The following is a 21,788-nucleotide window of genomic DNA, read 5'->3' as shown; positions in this document are numbered from 1 at the left end:
ACCTCGGGTATTTTGTTATGGCAATGGAAAAATGGATTAGTACAGAATATAATCAGAAAAGAGTGATAAATAGAATACTGTAAGGTACAAATAAACTATTGTAAGTACAGACTGAAAAATTATCTTTGGAATGCAGTTGCACCACCATTTTTAGTCAAGACATCAAGACATACAGGAAAAAATGGGACTGTATGTAAGGCAGGCCAACTCTGAGGTCAACTCAAGGTCAGTCAACTCTGAGCCAAAATTGCTTCAGCTGCTACACCTGAAGGTTCAAACCCTGAAACACATTTATAAACCCTTGGTATACACTGGTGGGCAAGCTCTGTATGGGAGCATTTCTTACAAGTAGATATTCATGCCTTACATCTTAATAAGTTTATATTAAATATTTTGTCATTGTGTCAAATAAAAGTAACACAGAGGGACAAAATGATTAAAATATGCATAAGCTAAAAAGTAAAGGCACGATCAATGGCCGTAGGTTCTCAAAGACATAACCTTATCCTCATGAGGGAAATCTCTCCACCTCCCAAGCTGACGACAGGTCATAATGCTAACGGGATGGAAGATTAGTCTTCGATTGAGCACCTGTTTGGGGCCCCCACAAAGCAGACCAGACCAGTCCAAAATGGAGTCACTCATACTCTCACAGAATCCAGCTGAAACCTCATGCAAGAATATGGGTCTCAAAACCGACATCTTCCCTGAAAACAGGAGTGTCGGTCTACTCGAGTCAACGTAAGGAAGCACTCTCCACCATAGCCACTATAGAAAGGTAGTCTTGTGTTAACCAATCACTCTATCATTCTTTCCTTACTCTCACCATGTAAAATCAGTTTTGCTATTGCCCAGACTTCTCAATCTCATCCCATTTTGTAGAACAGAGGCTACCGTGCTTCATGAATTGCAAATAAAATCTAATTAGATCACTAAATTTGATTTTCTTTTGACCTTAATGATAAAGTGCATAAATCCCAATTTTCTCCACTATGTGTAAAGAACAAAACAGCCTATGCTTCAGGCTTGCTCAAAGTATCTTCTCCTCCAAATACTGCCACTCCAGTGAGTCACATCCACCTCCTTCCTCTCTGGACCGCATGGCACGAGAGGTAGAAGCAGTCACTGAGTCACCTGACATTCTTAACTGTAGCAGCTCCATACCCTTGCTGCACATCAAACTGAGAAGCCTTCAAAATTTTCTTGTATGCAGATGTTCTTAATATTATTTAAGGGTGGGGAGCTTAGAGGCCCCTATGCTAAGACGGGGCACAAAGACAAGCTCACAGAAGGGTCCGATAAAGAACACAGTTAAGAGGGGTTGAGGTTTGAGCTGGAAAATACAAAGGATGTTCTGAGTGGACACCAAAAACACCCCAATGGGAGGCACACGGGCACCATGACGGAGATGTGTGACTGACCCAGGTCAGCTGGGGAAAAGTGATGCGATGGGTGGGAGTAAGTTTTTCATCTGAGAAGCAGTGTGGGTTGATACCAAATAAAAGACCTGGTCAGGAAATGATCGAATAGAGGCCAAGAGTTCATCATGAAGAGAAAAATAGTAATCTGAGGGTTCAGTATGGAGAAGCGAATGGGGTTAGAAGGAAGACAGCATCGAAAGCCTTCAGGATCCCTGAGGGATCCCAGCTGGAATTTATTTCTGTAGCAGGTTTTCTGACTTGCATCTGCCACTGTTCTCTCAGCACAAAATGCTCTCATTGCTTGCAATCTGATGTCTGAATATCCCTGATGCCTAGCTGCAGGTGTAGCTATTGCTATGGATTTGAATTCGTGCAGTATGTCTCTGGGACTTTTCATTGTACATGACCTACCGGCGAAGAATTTAAGTGGCTGTAACAAGTATTTTCATGATGGCAATGAGCTCTTCTCAAATTAGTCTTGCAAACTTATTTGTTCATTTCAGTATTTGTGTCTTCACTTATAATAAAGAGGAAGACCTGATATTCTGTAGTCATTCACACAGAATATCACGTATGTTTCTGGTGATTATTCTCATCCACACAAAAGGTGAGATTTGAAACTGAGATTGCTCTTTCTAACCATCTATTCTAACTACGTTTGGCTACCCTACTGCTCAAACAAGAAAAAGTTCATCTTTCATTTTCTCTGGTCAGTTCAAAGAAAAATAACTGATGCTTGACAAAAGGAAAGTATATTGGTCTTATTTACCTTTGGTGCTTGGACTGATAAATGAAGGTAAGTAAAAACAAACAGGTTAAAAGTAGACTGGCATATCATCACACTCCATGTTACTCACAAGTGAAAGATACAAAGAAAATAGTTATTCTTTTGAAGGTTTTAATACATACTTAAAAATGAACAATGTAGTATTACAGTTTTGTAACAGTTTCTGTTAGATATGTGTATGTATGTATTTTCTTCAGTAAAATAGTTTCATGCTTATAAAACTCACCCTAGGTCAAGGTGGGACAAAGAACAACATATAGTAGAAAGAAACCAAGTAATAAATCGGGTATAGATAAGGAAAAATATTATAAAGCAGTTACACTGTTGACACAAAAGAAAAAAAAACTGAACACACTTTTCTATCTTTTGAAGGCAATTTCACAATCATTTCCAGGAATTCTGTGAGAATTTAAGGCCATTTGTTCTGCAGAAATGCTTTAATTTAGACACAACTTCACAAAACTGTAATTCTTGTAAAAACTGTACATGCAAAAACTCTTTACAATTAATTGTGGACAGGCAGGTCAGTATACGGTAGTAGGTTATTTCACAAATGTATTGTGCACTAAGTCACATGGTTGTATATATTGAACTGGAAATTTCACAAAAGACTCCAGCCTGTGCACCCTAGTGGAGAAGTGTAAAGGTGGTAACAAGGAATCCCAATTCAGGAGAGCCGGTATCCCTTTGAATTAAAATATCTAGACAAGACACAATGCAATAAAAAGTTTAAAACATCTGCTACATGATTCAGAGTTAAATATTATTGGTTTTAGGCCTTCTACATAGCATTACGATAGAAGGATGCTACTTATACAAAGTAGTTTCTGTGCATTTACAGTTCACAATGTTTGACTTTTCATTATTCCTACTTCGTGGTATAAAACATAAACGGACCGTAGTGTAAATTTAGAACCCAAACTCCATGAAAAATGCATCTTCTTATAGGGTACACATCTGCTAAGCTGAAACTCCCACACTTGGCAAACGTTACAGAGAAATTTATTACTAAGCAGATGCAGTTTCTTAAGACGGTTCAGTTCCTCAGAAATATGAAGCGTCTTTCTCATCCCTTATGTGTAATTATGTTTGTCCAGACGGTCATTCAAAGAGATATTGCTCTGTGATTATAGCTATTGCAATTTAGAAGACAAAGGATTCAATATTCAAAACTCTTATTCTTAAGAACAGTTATAAAAGTATTGAAATTTAAAAAGTAGTAACATGTAAACATTGATACAGAGAGACTGCTCTCCCATACATACAGCAGTCGAGGACAATATTTCAGTTAAAAACACAGCTTGTGCTTTTTCCCAACAATACATTGGAAATTAGCGGTCTTGTCAAAAAAGAAAAAAAAAAGTAAAGATCCAGAGAAGGTATCTGTATTTTGTTCCAAGCATTTAAACGATTTTCCCGTCGCTCATGCAACAACCATATTTACAGTTTTGGTTTAGGAAGAGAATTTTGGATCCAAGAAAGCACATTAACTAGAACTGCTGAAACCAAACCGAGAAAAGTATCTCATTCCCTGGTTCATTACAGAGCACCAGGCGCAAAGCAGTAACTCAGCAGTTCTCACTGGAGCGCAGATGACGCGGGGGCCTCTGGGAGCACAGTCAGATCTGCGTCTGCAACACGTGTGTGGGCGGGGTGTACGGGGGAGGCGCAGGGGAGGGCTTGATCCCTCGGGCCCTCATGTAGGACAGAAACTGCTCGGGGATCTCAGCCAAGACATCTTTCGCCAGTCTAGCCATGCTCAGGATGTGGTTTCCACTTCGGTCAATATAATCCCGGAAGGGTACAAACTAAAACAGAAGCAACAGAAGCTTATTTCACGGGATTGCAAAGCTCTGTAATCAACACAAACATCAGCGTGTGTAAACATTTGATTGTAGGAGAATTTTGTAAGCCCAGTGTAAGAGTGAGATGGATAACCATTAACATTTAAATATCTGATAGAGTAAAAGCAACAGTAACCAACACCTTCTGATACGTACTTTACACAGGGATATAATTGTAATTAGATCATTTATCACGCTTCCTGCTCCTGACCGTGCACATTATGGATTTTTTTTTTTTGGTATCAGGAATCGAATTCATGACCTCAGGCTTGCCAGGAAAGCGGCTACATCCCCAGCCCGTATGTTGATACATGTGTTCTGCAGTTCCGGGTGCTATACCTAGGCTGACATGCATCAGGATAAAGAAGTTCACCTCTTTGGGGTTTGGTTTTCCACCAAATGGAATTAACACATGCCAAATTGAGCTTCTGATGCAAAACTATTACCTAATGCAACATATGGAACAGATATTACCCACTTCAGTGTAAAATACAGCAGATAGCAGAGGTTTCAACACGTTATTTTTAATAATTTCTTGGACATTACATGAACAATAAATGTAAAATCCACACATCCACTATCAAAAGCAGCCTGAAATCTTCCGTATATTGAATTTTGCCCCAGAGGTTGATTTTTTTTAATGTCACCTAATATCTCATTTTTTTCTTCTAGTATCTTTTTTCAAAATAAATTTATTAGTACATTTTAAATATACACAATGACCACTTTCATCATAGGGACTCATGACTTATCTCAATTCCTTTTTTTTTCCTCATTCCCTTATCCTCCCTTCAACCTTCCATCTCATTTCCAGAAGATTTCTTTCCATTTTTTCCTCCTTATTTTTCTTTTTCCTTCCTTCCTTTCCCCCTCTTACCTCCCTAGTTCACCTTTCCAGTGGAACATTTTCTTCTATTTCATATCAATTTACATTCTGGTCCTTATTTACACTTCCATTTCTCACACCAGATATTCAATGCAATATTTACATGTGTGTTTATTTCACTTTAGAGTATGGTCTCAAGGTCCATCCATTTATCTGTAGAAGTCTCAAGTTTATCTTTATTGCTGAGTAGTACTCCATTGTATTTAAAAAAAAAAAACACATCTTTTTTATCCATTCATCAGTTGATGGGCACTTTGGCTGTTTCTAAGATTTAGCTATGACAAATGGTGCTGCTATAAACACGGGTGCACATATATTACTGGGGTATGATGCTTTTAATTCTTTCAGGAAGATACAAGGGAAGGGAATAGCTAGGTCAAATGGGACCTCTAGTTTTAGTTTTTTGAGGAATCTCTGCACTGATTTCCACAGTGCTTGCACCAGTCTACACTCACACCAACAGTGGAGAATATTCCTTCTTCCTGTTTCCCCACCAGCATTTGCTATTGGTTGAGTTCTTGATAACAGCCATTCTTTCCAGGGTGACAGCGCATCTCAGTATTTTAATTTCATCTATTGAATGACCAGTGATGTTGAATATTTTTTTCATATTTTTATTTGCCATTTTTACTTCTTCATCTGTGAAGTGTCTATTCATTTCAGATGCCTGTTTCTGGACTGGGTTTTTTAATTTGGGGTGTCTGATTATTTTGAGTTCTTTATATATTCTAGATATTAGTCCTTTGTCTGAGGAACACCTGGCAACATTTTTTCCCATTCTGTGTGTTGTCCCTTCACCCTGTTGTTGGTTTCTTTTGCTGTGCAAAAGCTTTTTCATAAGATAAAATTCCAGTTGTTAATTCTTTATAATATTTTCCTTGCAGTCTGGGTTTTGTTCATGAAATTTTTGCCTACACCTATGTCTTCAAGAGTTCTACCTATTCTATCTTCCAGCAGGTTTAGTGTTTATGCTTTAATATTTGGATCTTTGATCCATTTTGATTTTAGTTTAGTGCATGATGAGAGACATGGATCTAATTTTCTTCTACTGCATTTGGAAAGCCAGTTTTTCAAGCACCATTAAAGAGGCTATCTTTCTCTCAGTGAGGGTATTTGGCCCCATTATCAAAGATTAGGTGGCCAAGTGTGTTTGGAGTTGTTTCTGCATCTTCTATTCTATTCCATTTATCCTCATTTATTGACAATACTATGCTGGCTTTTTTTGGGAGGAGGGTCTTTTTGAGATAGAGTTTCACTATGCAGTTCAGGCTGGTCTTAAACTCACTTTGTAGCCCAGGTTGGCCTTGAACTCTTAGCAAGTCTTCTGCTTTAGCCTCCCTAGTTCTGGCATTAAAGGCATGTGCTACCACACCCAGAGACCATGCTATTTTTATCACAGTAGCTTTGTAGTATGATTTTAAATCAGAGATTGTGATGCTTCCTGAATTGCCTTTATTGCCCAGAATTGCTTTTGCTATTCTAAGTCTCTTCTGGTTCCAAATAAATTTTAGGATTGTTTTCTCTAATTCTGTGAGGCATTCTACTGGTATTTTGACTTTTTTATACCTATTATTTAGGAAGGTGAAATGAAAGTTTTGGCATGAGATTTTGGTGTACTTATTTAAATATTATTATTCTTAATTCTACATACTCTGCAAGTGATTGTTCTATCTTTACATAAATTATTACGTGAGAACCCTTATAGCAAACATCAAACACTCTGGCAATAGTTTGAGTGATTCTATTCTCTTTAGAATGGGTGCCTAAGGCCAGGCGTGATGGCACATGCCCATAATCTCAGCACTCACTCAGAAGGCTGAGGCAGGAGGATTGTTGTGAGTGTGAGGCCAGCCTCTGCTACAAAGTGAGTTCAAGGCCAGCTTGAACTGCGTAGTGAAACTCTGTCTCAAAAAGACAGAAAAAAAAGGTGTTTGATAAACACTGTGCTGTTTAAGGGCATTAGCTCAACTTGCCTGGGAACACGATGATTCTTGAAGCAACTTGAAGTGACTGGAATTATTAATGCTGTGATAGTTTGGGAGCAAAACAATTTTTGATCTCCAGAGAACAGACACATTGAAGACATTTTAGGATGTTGGGAAATTTCTGAGTTCAGTGTTTGAAAGTTTGAACTAAATCATTCTTTTTGTCCAAAGAAAGAGCAAGAACATTCTTATCTTATATTGTAATATAACTGCTTTACATTTATTTTGAAATGCTTGCTTTTGACTAAAATGTTACTCAAAATGTGCTTTTACAAAGCAACTGCTATTAGGAAACATAAAATGATCAAATTGCTTCGTATAAACCAAGTTAAAATTTTAGGAAACCAAATAGCGGATGTAATGTTTCTGATGCACTAAAAGCATTCTCTTTTAAAAGAATAGAAAATTACCCTTTTTTTTAGAAAAAGACATTTTATAGGCAGAAGCATACCCATGTCACATAGTTCTACCTGTCTTATTATGACGTAGAAAACTCGGGGAGGTTTTTAAAAGCATGTGATAGAAAAGTGAAACATCTTTCTCTTACTTCTGAAGGTCACTAAGTCAGGGGAGGGAAAAACTAGCAGTGAATACAGTCTTTAGCTGAGAAGAGAATAAGGCAGACGTGAACTCTGGTGAAGTTATACTACCTAACTACGGTTAAGACTTGACATCCTAGCAAAAATCATAGAGGCATAAAAGAAAACAGCCAAGGTTTATTTTCTCTCCGAAACCAAAATTACAAAGTGAGAAAACAGGAGCCATAGCTAAAGGTTAATCAGAAAAAGGTAATTACAGTGGTAGTTATAGTTTACACTCTTTTACTTACATTTTAGAAGGCACAACATTCAAAAACGAACGTTTAATAACATTGGTACAGTTGGTATACATGTAGTCAACTCTGAAATTATTTTTTATAAAACGGTTTAGTTCTTTGAAAATGTATTGCTGGTATGTTCATTTTAGGAAGCAAGTGTATCTCGGTCATAGCTGGTGCTTCGTTAGGAAAGGCGAGGTCATACTCAGGTGTGTTCTTTACTAGGGTTTATTTCATTCCTTTTCTTTCTATCACGCCATGAATGTTACACGCAACTTTTTTTTTCCCCTTTTCTCACAAACTCTGGAATTAGATTTATGTTTAAAGTCTGGTTCTACTACTCATGACCTGCATGATTTGGGTAAGTTATTTTCCAATCTTTTCCTCTGTTTCCTCTCTTTTAAAAATGAAGATAGTGATAATAGCATCTACCTCATTAGGTTGTTGGATTAAACTGATATTTAAGGCATGCACCGGTGTTAAGCTCAAGTACCATGTGTGATAGCGGCACGCACTATCCTCATAACTATTACTATTCATTTAGATGATCAAAATAAATAGGAAACTGCTCTCTAAAGAGTTTTCAACTTACAATCAGAGAAACTATTAAATACGAGGGATATTTTAGACCTCTTAAATTTTAGCACAACAGCAGCTAATCAAAAGCAATCATTTGTAAACTTCTGTTGTTTAAAAAACTGATTTTTTACCTTTCTAGAAAGTGTATAATAGCGTAGAAATTTTTTAAAATTAAAGTTAACTAAAATTGATTTTTAAAATACTCTACAACAGTGATAGCAAACCTTTTAGGGCTTTCACTGATACAAAGAGCTCACTGCAAGGGGCTGGGGATTTAGCTCAGCGGCAAAAGCGCCTGCCTGGCAAGCGCAAGGTCGTGAGTTCGGTTCCTGGTACCGGAGAAAAACCAAAAAAAAACAAAAACAAAAAAAACAAAGAGCTCACTGCAGAATGCTTGCTATAGGTTCTCCACCACTGCTCTAGAATGTCAAAATTAAAGACATACAATCATGTTCTCTGAACACACATAGTTCCAACCATCTTAAAAACCTGCTTGTAAAAAATTAATAAAGAAATCCTAGTTTTCAACCTCAGGTGGGAGTCTATGTCATATTTTACTTAGGTTTGTAGGATGCAGGCGTAGAGTCTAAGGTGCCATTTGAATCCCAATTACAGAGTCACTGTCCTATCAAGACACAGTTAGCAAGAAGAACATACTTCCTCCTACATGGATATTGGGAGCTTGAGAAGATGTTCACAACTTTCTACTCTGTAAACCTAAAGCAGCTAAATCTTTTGCAAAGGGACATTAATGTCTCCGGTCATGTCCTGAACTACTCTGGGAGAAATGAAACTGACAAATGGCCCTTCACTTGCTTTGCATCTTATTAGTGTCAAATTTGACAGCTTTCCACATATGCACTCAGGTTTTCTTGAAAGATTGCTCATATCCTTCTACCACTACGGTTTCCCACTCAACGTGTCAGACCAGGGTTCATTTTCTCACTCGATCTCTTATTTCTGAGTCTGGCAGCCGAGGACCCTGAAAAACCATTCCCACACATCCGTGAACGTACACTGACCATGAAAGAACTCGGACTCTAAAAATGCAGGCTCAACTTAGATGAATAAATCCATTTTCCCTTTTCACGAATTTAACACATTCATACAATGAATACAAATAAACACACTCTCCTGTGTAGAAAATATAATATCCTTGATACTCCACACTTTCTTTCACCATCCACGCAGTGTAAGGAGAATGTTTCACACGCTGCCCTAATGGCTGGCTTTGCCTATTTGCAAAAACCAGTTTGAGTCACTTTGGACAAATGGGCTTTTAGTTGCTGCCCTGCTCAATTTTGTTTGATTGCTCCTACTGTGTAGCGCTCCATTAGAGATTTTTCAGTCTAAGGCTTCAAGGTTATTATTCTCCTTTTAATGGAAAATATGATTTAAATATAATTTTAAGGAAATGATAGGTTGGCCAGGAACTGCATGTAGCCAGGAAAAATGGGCATGGCGTTATACACAATGACTAGTCCACAGCACAAACAAACACGCAAGTGAAATGCCTTCACATGGATTGACGTAAGATACTAAGTCACTTTAGTTTTAGAGTAACCACCATGGGAACTCATCCTGCTTACTGTTTATACTACAGCTGTATGAGATCTTGAAGAAGTAAGACTTTATCACATATAACTTGCTACAAAGTCATAGGACAAGATAGAGTTTCAAACAGTGATACAAAAGACCCTCCTACTAGATTGTGGGTCATTATTTGTACCCCACAAACACGAGTCATTATTTGAACGCCAACTGATGTGACCTTGGTATATTAGATCCTACAGTCATGTGAAACTGGGAAATGATCCCAATAATATATATATTATAGGACTGGCAATCAGAACTCTTGGTAATTTGGAGCTACCAACTTATGACCTAAATAATTTTCCATCTTGAACCACAATTTCTTTATGTATAAATGACTGTGAGGAAAAAAGTAATCCATATTTTTAGAAAAATAAAAATTATATTGGAACAAAGTGAAAGAAAGGAGAATTAGTTCAAGGATGGTGTGTGGACACTTTGGAGGAGGCTTCATAGGATTTTCAGGAGAAAAAGCCCAGGTTAAACGACAGTACAAAGTAAAAGCAAAAGTCTTGGAAGTTGGGGGTGAAAGACAGTTAATTTGCCTAAAGTGCATTGTGCTTATGTGCATAATAGCTAAAGAGGAAAACTAAGGTCGGGTTGTAGAGAATCTTAAACTTTATATAATCAGACATACTAGGATTAAATCCAGGTTCTGTTTGTCTTTAGCTATGGATTATGGACAAGAAAACTTTAAACTTCAGTTTTAGTTTTACACGATATAGTAATCAAAGTTATGTAATGCTATAGCTCTTAGCCTGTTAATTGGTTTCATGGATTCTGACTTTCAAGAAGAGGAAAGCTGTCAAGGATCAAGGTGGCACAGGTCTGTAATCTCAGCACTCTGGGAGGCCGAGACAGGAGGACTGCAAGTTCAAGGGTAGCCTGGGCATTGTAGAGGCTTGATGAGATTCTGTCACAAACAAACAAACAAGTTGGGCACGGTGGTGCACGCCTGGCCTGTCATCCCAGCACTCGGGAGGCTGAGGCAGGAGGATTATTGGGAGTTCGAGACCAGCCTGGGCTACAAAGTGAGCTCAAGGCCAGCCTGCGTAGCCAGACCTTGTCTCAAAAAGAGAAAAAACAAACAAAAGGGCTGCAGATATAGCTCAGCGTGAAGGCCCTGGGTACAACGCCCAGTGCTGCTGACTAAATAAATAGAAATGCACATAATTATGCAAATATATATCTATTTGACATGACTATACACCTGTGTTTACATGAAACTCACAACCTCATGGGGGAATAGAGAAAGAACTTGGAATCTACAGGTAATGAAATAAAAGCGAACAGATTTACTGACTGTTCCAGTTCAGAGTGACACAATTACATTTTCATAGATGATCTGGATCCTATCTCAATATTCTGTCCAGTGCAGCACAGCCATCGAGACTAACTGCATAACCAAGGACGCTGTAAATTTTTATAAATGCAAACAGGCACGAGCCTCAGTTTTCACCGACACAATATATTGGTCCTTGTCAACAAAACTTTATTGATGTGAGTGATCTTGGCTACTTCCTAAGGGAGAAAGCACTATTAAGTTTCTCTTCAGCATCTTTTAGATGAAACTATGAGATATGAGGCTTCCCCACCCAGCACAACAGCAATGCAACGCATTTTAAAGGGCTTCAAATTCATTCTTCCCATTGTAATCTGATTTGGGGGGGAACCCGTGAGCCAGACAACATGGAGAGCTACTAAATAAAGTGTAATTACTTGGCCTTAAAATTATGATGATGAGGCTCAGGTGAATAATTATGTGACTCATTATGAGAAAAAACTCCAGGACATCACCTCCCTCCCTTTCTCATCTTTTAGCCTAATCATTTATTGTGTGTATGTGTTTTTTATTCTGCCAAATCTATTGGGGTGCAAAGTTTAATAGTTTTTATAAAATTTAATTTTGCTGACCGATGAAGAATAATCTACCTTAATGAACACTACTCCTTATATGATCATCATAATAGATTAATTTATATTTGCTCCCTTAAAGTAATCATTTTTGCTGTATTTTACACAATTCTATTTCAGGAATGTATTGTGGATAGGTTAGATTAATTTTCGCAACACTGCTATTTATCCTGCACAACACTCAAATTAAGAGAGCTTGTACAAGTTATCCCAAGTGAAGACTTAAACCAAATTCTGTAGGACTGCAAATAGTGTTCTCTCCGTGGCTGTGTTACGGGCGAATGTATAGATCAGGAGACAATACTGAAATCCACTGTTTGTGCTTCTGAAATGTTTCTAACACATGCGTCAGTGACACTAAGACATCTCAGTTTCCTGTCTGAAAAGGTGGGGCTCACAACCTGTGTGCTTCCCTCCTCCACCCCAAAGACGGGGACATGCTGATGCAAGCAACTACTTTGCTGTCAGTTATTCAAATTATAAATATAAATTATCTGTATTTTTTAATTTATCTTTCTATTCACTTACCAGTAACAGTCTGCAGCGAAATATTTCTCTTGCTTCTAATATTTTCCATATGTAAAATTTATATGAAATGCGTAATTTACAATTATATATATATATATATATATATGTATGTCTTAAAATCTCTTGTTCTACTTTTCTAACCATAATCTATGAGGAAAATAAGACAACGGCTACAATCTTTCTGGTGCATTTTATACTAAGTTAATTTACTATGGATAAATAAATCTCTCTCTCTCTTTCTATATATATACATGTGTGTGTGTGTGTGTGTGTGTGTGTATAGCCTTAACTCCAAATGCACAAGAAACAACATTGAGAATCAACACATGGGATATCAAATTAAAAATCTGCAAAGAAAACAACCCAGAGAGTGAAGAGACAACTTATAGAATGGGGAAAAAAATTCTGTCAGCTACATGTTGGACAGAGGACTAATATTTAGACTACATAAAGAACCCCTCCAAATAAAAGACCCAATAAAAAATGGGCAACTGAAATGAACAGACACTTCTTAGAAGTACAAATGGCCCGTAAATACATGGAAAATGTTGAGTATCTCTGGTCACTAAAGAAATGTAAATTCAAACAACATAGATTCCAAGCTACTCTGGAAAGAATGGCTACTATCAAGAAATGGAGTAATAACAAATGCTGGTGAGGCTGTGGGGGAAAAGGAACCATTCCACGTTGCTGATGGGGATGTAAACCAGAAGAATGACTATGAAAATCAGTGTAGATATTGCTCAGAGCACTAAAACTAGAAATTCCATGTGAACTATCTATTCCTCTGCTAGGTATCTCCCACAAAAGAGTTAAATAGATCATATTACAGTGATATGCACACTCATGTTTATAAAAGCACAACTCATGGTAGCTACATCTTGAACGCTGCCTCTATGTCCATCACCAAATAAACTGATAAGACAAAATGTGACATTTATAAATAACAGAGAACTACTCTGCTATAAGAAAAGATAAATTTGGGTCATCTGTAAGAAAACAGATACACCTACAGACCATTATGCTAAGTGAAACAAATCAGATACACAAGTTTAAATGTCTTTCATACAAGAAACTCGAAGTAAATATATAGCAAAATAACAGATACTAGGAGATGGGGAGAGAAATCCTATGCAGTTGGTAATGGGGCCATGAAATGCAGGGGTGGAGAAGAGGAAGGGAAGGGGATGTAAGAATTCCAATGTTAGGTCCACATACCAACTCCCTCACGGGTGTACGGCAAACATTTTTCATAAAAATAAAATTTTATTTTTAAAATACAGACTTAGTTTTTCTTGGGGACCAAAGAATAAATGTATATTGCCTCATTTAAAAGTTTGTAATGTTTCCAGGTTTCTAGCATTATTAAAGATCTTAATTATTTCCTAATAATACGAATGTAGAAAAAGACACCTTTTTTTAGTAATTGCACTTTACATATTGTGAGCCAGAACTAAAGGGAAAAGTAATTGCTCTTCTAGGCTCTGAAACTCTTCTAGGCCCAATGTACATCTTAAGAGAAATAAGTAAGTTAAACAGACACTAAGACTCTGCAGGATGGTGGCGCATGTGTGTAATCCCAGTACTGGGAGGCTGAGGCAGGAAGATTGTTGTGAGTTCGAGGCCAGCCTGGGCTACAAAGTGAGCTCAGGGCCAGCCTGGACTACATAGCGAGATCCTGTCTCAAAAAAAAAAGGAAGAAAGAAAGACAGAAAAGAAAGAAAGAAAGAAAGACAGAAAAGAAAGACTCTTTTCTATTTTAAAGAAAAGAAAAACAATAAAAATGATATAAAATTTCAAAACAAGTTAGTAGGAGAGTAACAATGGTTAGTACACTGCATATTGTCATCTTCAAAGTAGTTGCTCATATTATAAGATCCAGGCATGAAAAACTGACCAAACAATTAGGCATAAAATTTTCCTAGAGTGAGCTAATAGCAATTACGGAACTAAAACTCTTTACCTTCAATATAAGTTGCTTTTTAGAAATCAAAACAGACAGGGCTCTTTACAGTGCACCAAACAGACCATTTTTGTTTAGTTTCTTACCTGCACAATATCCCTTTCGGCATATTTTCCTCTGGAGGAGACCCTGACATCATCTCCATCTAATTCGACCATTGCTACAAAGCAAAATATGATCATCAGTTCATCACATTTTAGTCAAATACTAAAACTGTGGGCAAAACTATGTATCGATGTAGATGTATCTATCTAGATCTAGGTATCTACACATAGCCTACGTCCTGTGTGGTTACAGAAAGCCTTTTGATATCAGTTTGTCATTCACTTCTCCCACAGCAACTGACTGAGTGAACATTTCATAGACAAAAGCAAGCCAAAACGCCAAATCACTTTTGAAAGGCAGAGCCAGTGCATTGTGGGACAGTCTTGGGTTCATCTTTCCAGGGTACAGGTTCTATCCCTGTAGGACTGATTTTAATTTTTCTTTCTAACTTAAAGTTGGCAGTAATCACAGAACTTTTAATAATGTTAGACTTCATTCTCACTGAGAAACTACAACAATTTGACCTAATTTTACTTTATGAATAAATTACAAAACAAAGCGGCATTTTCAGTCCTGTATTGATGGAATAAAGTATGATTTTTACATAGTTAAGAAACCATTTCAATGTTGCACAGATCAGCTGATACTTAGTAGCACTGTGATACAAAGGGATAGCTTGTTTCATGTAGTGTTTTGTTTCAATTAGGAACATTTTCCATTGTTTATTAAGTTTTCAGTGAGAATTATCTAAATAATTAATTACATGAGAGATGCTAATTTGTGCTGAAAGTATAATTCTATTACTGATAATTCATTTTGTATACACATGACATTTACCAGACTCTAGGCAGCCTGTATGTTTGCCTCTTCACATAAAAAAATAAAATATCACTTAGCCAGAATACAATCCTACCTTCTGCATTATTTTCTTTAGGATTTAGATTATACATTTGGGTTAATAAACATTTTTTAAAATTTCATCTTTCTACATGTTCACAAAGGTTGAGCTAATGACTGCTAGAGGGCCACCATTCAAAGATATATAATGTGCCATAATTTTGCAAAATGTATGCACTATAATCAGTAAGGTAATTGTTATGGTTTGTGTCTGGGTGTCCCCCCCAAAGCCTCATGCAGTCATGGGGCAGGCTTTTAGAGTTTGACTGATTATGGATGTGAGAGCTGCACCCGCCCTATAGTTTGCATATGTCAGGGAGAGGGAGAGGCTGCTTGCCGCCATTCCTCCCTTGAGTGCTTGTTGCTTTGCTGTGTTCTGCCACCATGAGCTGTAGCCCTCTGCCATGTGCCACTCTGCCTTGTAACCTGCCAAGTATGGACTGAAACCTCCACAAACTGTAAGCAAAATAAACCTTTCCTTCCTTAATTTTGGGCATAAAGTATTTTGTTCCAGCAACGAGAGAAAAGTAACCAAGACAGTAATCAACTTACTCAAAATACAAAAGACCTATTTTTTCTCCTCTATTTTATAGACATGTAAATAGAGTACTCAAATATTTTCACTAATTAATTTGTTTTCACCTAGGTTTGTTTCAACAGTTTTCTTACTACTCTGAGACATAACTGTACACTGATTGCAAAATGTCAACACACACAGACACTTTTCCTTTTATCCTCTAATACATTAATAACCCACATCAGTGACCCTGTACTTCCTCTAAATGGGAAGCAAGAACCAGATGACGATCTAAGTCTCAACTTCCAGAACCCTCTACAATCTTTACTGGTTTTTGAGCATGTTTCATGCCCATTAATGAAGACAATGACAGTAATTCAGGTACTCCTGTAGAAGGATGAGAGCCTATGAAAGATTTTCCATCTTTCAGCATGCCTTTGGATTAAGAGGCTATAGTGAGGATGAACTGGAGGCTGCACTTTCAAGAGAGATGGTGGGTAGGTGGTGAAGGGGTTCCTCCACTCTGCAGCCATAGTTTCCCCCAGTGCCTCTCCCTGGAGAGGTGTCTGACAGGCAGACAAACATCTTTCCAGCCATGGGAGATACTATTACATTAGAATCCCTTCTACCTAGCCCTTCATCTAACTTGAATCAAAGCAGGGAGCAGATCCTGCTTTAACTGAATCTTTGACTGCCCTTTATGGACAAAAACAAAGTCCCGCTTGGACAATTTTTCTTTGTAATGAAGGTGCTTTATAGAGAGCTGAAAATCACTTTGGAAATTATGCAGAGCATTTAAAAATGTTCTTATGAGACTACAGAAATAAATATGAGTACTAATTTAGTAATTTATTCAAAGCATGGACTGCAAAATAGTGCATTTCTTGCCCACACAATACAATGTCTTTCTGGTTAAAAACGTGTAGGAGTGGATTTATGTGGTGAGCTGATACAATCTGCACGTGAAGTTTCAGTCTTTACCAACGTCAGTTTACGTAAGAGCCGTAGGAACATGCTATAGCAGATCTGGTGGTGCTCCAAGAGGATCTGTGTCACGACAGCAGGAAATTGTAAGTCTGAGGCTTTCTGTATTAAACATGAGTATTTTTCCCATTACTCTCCTCAGCTATGGGAGAAGAGATGTGTGCTTTGAGAGGAGAGAAAGAAAAATTAGAGGAGCAGCTATTGTTTCCTAGCAGGATGCCTTTTTTTAAGTGTTGGACCCGGAAGTGTTTCCATCCGGGTAAAACTTCTGTCATGGTGAAAGCAGAAACTAGGTAGGGCAGGACCTCACTTCCCTGCTCCCGTGTTCCCACAGGAAGGCATGACTCTAATTTCAGGGAGAAACTTCGCCGAAAGCAATTCCCTCTTTGTCTACAATATTCACTGCTCTTCACCTGCAGCTGAAAGAGCCAAGGTAAACCATGCTCTCCCCTGTCACAGGAGGCCCAGAAGTAAGGGAGCGGACACTGGACCCTTTGGAAGTGATGACACAAAGTCGGTTGTCCACAGGTTAAAAAGATTCTTAAATTCATTTCTAGTATTAAAGCTGATACACTGCTTTGAGTGACTCCTGCATATTGTTTTCAGTTAGTTCAAGATCTCAGATAAGGAAATAATGAATTGTTAAATATCAAACCCTAAGGAAATCTGATGAGCACAGTACTCAAACAGCTATGCTTGCTGGGCTGTACAGACATGTATAACCAGAAATACACACCAGGAAAGTCAGGGCTTTGTGCATAGAAGTCATGTGTGGAAGCTTTTGAAGAACAAGAAGTGAAGGAGGTTTGCCATCTCTGAGGCCCTTTTGAGATAAATCCAACAGTGGTGAATCCTTTGCAGGTAAGAGACAACAGCAGCCAAAGAGGAAAGTACGAGTTACTTGAGCTTAGCAATCAGAACGTTTGCCGAGTACTGATTAATGCAGATGACCAAGTGCACAAAGCGTTAAAAATGAAGATGTAGCTTAGCCGTTCTGACTCCAAGAAATGTTTCAAATTCACTTCTGAAGTGTCATATAAGCAGATACAAACACTCAAAGATGCAGCAAATATCAGCAGAAGCAGTAGTCAGGGCTAAATGACTTTCTGTAGAAAGCAGAAGAGTATAATGTGAAAAGGATGGCCAGACAAGCGTAGAAATCTACGGGCCTCCAGGGCTAGCCCGAGAGCCTTTCTTGCAGGGGTTGACCTGAGACTGACAGGGCCAAGTTTTCCTTGAGCAAGGGGAGGCAGGAATCACCCCAATGATAATCATACTATATCTAGCCACTTAAGTAGCTAAATTAATGAGTAATTTACCAAAAGTGGCTCCAACCACTCTACAACTACTCTCATTTTCAGAGTTCCAAGTGAAATAAACAGCCACTGTCAATAAACAAACAAATGAACAAGCACGTAAGCAAGCAAAACCTGAAGCAAGTGGACGGTCCACGATCAGGGAACCTCTGTTCAGCACGAAGTTATATAAAAAGAATTCACCTCAGATGACCAGAAACTCATTATCCTTAAAGAAGTTTACCTAAACCAGGAGTTACACAAGCACCTGTCACGTTTTTGCATTTAAACAAGGCCTGAGCGAACAGAAAACTACTCAGTGAACCAATTTAGCCTCATTATAAACAAGGGCTCATTAAATTTCAGCTGGTCAGTTTCATTAGTCATTTCATTTTGTTCTTTCACATGGCAGAACTTCCTCATTTATAAAGCTAATGTCCATCCATTAGCCTGGGTCTGGAAACCGATGAAATTACCATATTATGGTGAGGTTAACATTTCTTTTCACAACTTAATGATTTATGAATTTAGTGCTCATCCTTAAAGGCGTTAGTGAACCCAGAGTGTGTTTTGCCTGGGGAGCTGAAACTCGATTTATCACCCTGTCAGTCTTGCATCTTATTCTGAGGTATAAACTACATGTCTCTACGAAATGCCAAGCTACAAATTAATCTATAAACTAGGGAGACAGTGACCTCGCCAGATGACAGAACCTTTTATTTTGCTTACCTTAATAGATACCTTCATGAGCTACCTATATCTGTCTCTACAAGGACATAATATACAAGTAAAACAATCACATTCCTCTACACGGGAAACAGTAATACAAAGCTAGGAGTGTTACACAGCAGATGAAATAAACTCCCAAGGAATACAACTGAAATTTTATTACTCACCATCAAATTCTGCAGGCCCAACACCTACTATAATTATTGACATTGGAAGTTTTGAGGCCTTCAAAAAGAACACAATTCAGTATCGATTAGGAAACTGAGTTATTAAGGAGAAAATACGTTGAGGTTTAAGGCAGTTTGATAGTTTCTTAGCATATTCAAGATTAACAGCACAGTGTGTTTCAGTTCACTCTCAGCCTTTCCGAATTGTGTGCATATGCTAATGTACTCCTGAGGAATGAAATCATGATTTCATTGGCTACCATCAGGCAACGCCTTCCTTGGCTGACGCTGAGTGTCTCTGTTTTTTCTTTTTTTTCAGTGTTCCTTCCCTTCAACAACATCAATGCTATTGGGAGAAAACAGTCTGAGGCCCATGAAACAGAGGACCGCATTCTACCTTGTGCGGAGTTAGAAATGGTTAGAAAAAGCCATTTCTCCACAAATAATATAAACAAATGATCTGTACAGAAACTTATTTTTAGTATTATTAATTTATGTATTAAATATCCATGAACTTGTGAGGGGGACTAAATATTTGATGTTTTAATGCATTTTTTTCATTATACGTATCCCCTGAATTATATTATTGCTTTAAATAATTACATGGGAAGGACGGAAGCCCCAGGAACAAATAGCTGGCACACTGTAGCAGCCACATCTTGGGCTGCGAAGGTTGATGAACTAAGAATAACTGTTTCTTAGTGCACTGTGTCTAAATTATTAATCCATATTTCAGTGTGAACTCATCCCACTGAAGAGTGGGATGACCAGAACATAAAGGCAATCAAGACAAACTCAACCCAAATGTATCTAGTTAAAAATAACCAAACAGGGGCTGGGGATTTAGCTCAGAGGCAAAAGCGCCTGCCTGGCAAGCGCAAGGTCGTGAGTTTGGTTCCCGGTACCAGAGAAAAACCAAAAAAAAAAAAAAAAAACCAAACATATAAAAACACTTGAATGCCTTTGTATCCTCTCCTTTTTACGTTTGGTTTCTCTTTCAAAACAACCATAAGAGATCTGTTTCTTGCCCATATATAACTATTTTTCTTGAAGCACAGCTAATTATATGTCTCTCTGCTACTAAAAATAGTGAGGCTTGATAAGTGATTTATGCACACAACTCCTTTTTAAATGTCAACTTTGCACCAAACACTGCTAGCCTAGGTAGAGAAATGGCTATTAAAAGTAGACATAATTTTAATAGAGTGACATTTAGTAAATATAGATTTTTAGGATAATTTTTAAAGAAGATAATTAAATCATACAAACCAAATGTGTGAGTAGGAGTTATAATGAACAGTAAAGTATGTATATAAATCAAGCCCAGTTCCTATTCAGTACTATAGAAATAGGAATTAGCTAGCACCATTCTCGTGTTACTGACAGATGTTAAGGAATAACCTGTCCAGGTCAGAAGACTGTATATAAGATTGCTTGCATTGAAGTGATCTATTAGTCAAAATCAATACACTCATGCAAATAAATGCTCTCTCTCTCTCCATCACAGACACACACACACACACACACACACAAAGACACACAAGAATTGTGCTCTGATTCAACTGTTCATGCTCTAGCTTGGTCTTCATGGATCCGTGGGACAGATGAATGTAGCAATCTGGGTAAGGTGGAAAACACCATCTGCTACAAAGGTACGGGCATTTTATTTCACTGTTAAATCACCTAAAACCATGCCGCTACTCACATTAACTATGGACTCCTTCGTCTGAGCCATATCTGAGATAACACCGTCCGTCACAATCAGGAGCACAAAGTACTGGGAGCCATCCTTCACAGAAGAGGCATATCTGAAACACAAGGGAAAGGTGAGGAATACTACAGAAAATCAAGCAGTTCCTCTCTGCACAATGGTGCTCCGTAACAACTGGGAAGAGTCAACAAGCCTTTTTGATCTTAAAATATTTCAGTATCTTAGAAGCCGACATTAAGCAAACTGTTGAGTGTACGTTTTTCTGAAATAACACACTAGCAAGATGGCAGTGTCAGTGCCTGCCAGCACGCAGGAATATGGGGCTGACCTAGAAGTTTGTACACTAATCAGAAAGTTTACCCAAGATGAAAGTTTGTTTAGAATGAAGGGATGAGCCTTGGTTTTGGCAACAGACTTCTACCAATTAAGCAACACACTGTGTGTATGACCTGCAACAAATTACTTAAGCTGTCTGAACTTTATGACCTTGAAAACTGAGATGACAGCACACCTTTGCATTTTTCTATGGATTAGTAAATTGCATGTATGCTACTCAATATGTACCAGTGTTGTGTAAATTGTAGCAATAATAAAAAATGAGTTTTGCTTTGAAACCACATAGAGCTGATGGACACTCAACAAAATGAATATATTTCCTGTCACTGAAATGTACCAATTAAAATGGTTCAGTTTTACAGCCTATTGCTGGACACTGGTGCTAGTCTCTCAGTCCTTCTTTTCAATCCTGGCCTTCCTTCCAGCCGTCACACCTCAGTGAAAGGAGTCACAAGTGAGGAGGTAATCCACTATTTTTCACAACCCTTAGGCTGTAACTACTTGCATACCTATATTTATATAGATCTTTCTTGCATATCTTTGTTTTCCTGAGAAACCACTTTGAAGATACCAACATGTATTAGAGCAGCCATTGATAATTTCCTACCAATCTGTCCATAACTCTGTAATGTCTGTATTGTTCCTATGCTATTTCATAAATGGATGTATGTTTGTTACTATGTGTTTTCAACAACACCATTGAGAACAGTCAATGATTATTTAATTGATCACTCATGTATAGCTCCATTTGTTTTCTCTAGAAACCACTTTGAAGAAACCAAAGTATAGT

General features: G+C 37.8%; 1 protein-coding gene across 1 annotated transcript in view; it reads right to left on the bottom strand.

The window, feature by feature from the left end:
• Nucleotides 1-2,299: 2,299 nt before the first annotated feature.
• The window catches only part of Cpne8 (copine VIII), a 191,003-nt gene continuing 171,514 nt past the window's right edge, over nucleotides 2,300-21,788 (bottom strand). Inside the window, exons 20-23 of the mRNA XM_005407109.2 lie at nucleotides 20,657-20,759; nucleotides 18,952-19,009; nucleotides 14,404-14,477; nucleotides 2,300-4,016 (exon numbers count right to left, since the gene is read on the bottom strand). Coding sequence (XP_005407166.2) covers nucleotides 3,828-4,016; nucleotides 14,404-14,477; nucleotides 18,952-19,009; nucleotides 20,657-20,759 — 424 coding nt within the window. The 3' untranslated portion in view covers nucleotides 2,300-3,827. The remainder of the gene's footprint in view (nucleotides 4,017-14,403; nucleotides 14,478-18,951; nucleotides 19,010-20,656; nucleotides 20,760-21,788) is intronic.

The sequence above is a fragment of the Chinchilla lanigera genome, unplaced genomic scaffold (assembly GCF_000276665.1).
Source record: "Chinchilla lanigera isolate Chin_1 unplaced genomic scaffold, ChiLan1.0 scaffold00104, whole genome shotgun sequence".
In the NCBI taxonomy this organism is placed as follows: domain Eukaryota; kingdom Metazoa; phylum Chordata; class Mammalia; order Rodentia; family Chinchillidae; genus Chinchilla; species Chinchilla lanigera.
The sequence above is the reverse complement of the archived record's forward strand: the minus strand, read 5'-3'. Positions and strand labels throughout refer to the sequence as shown.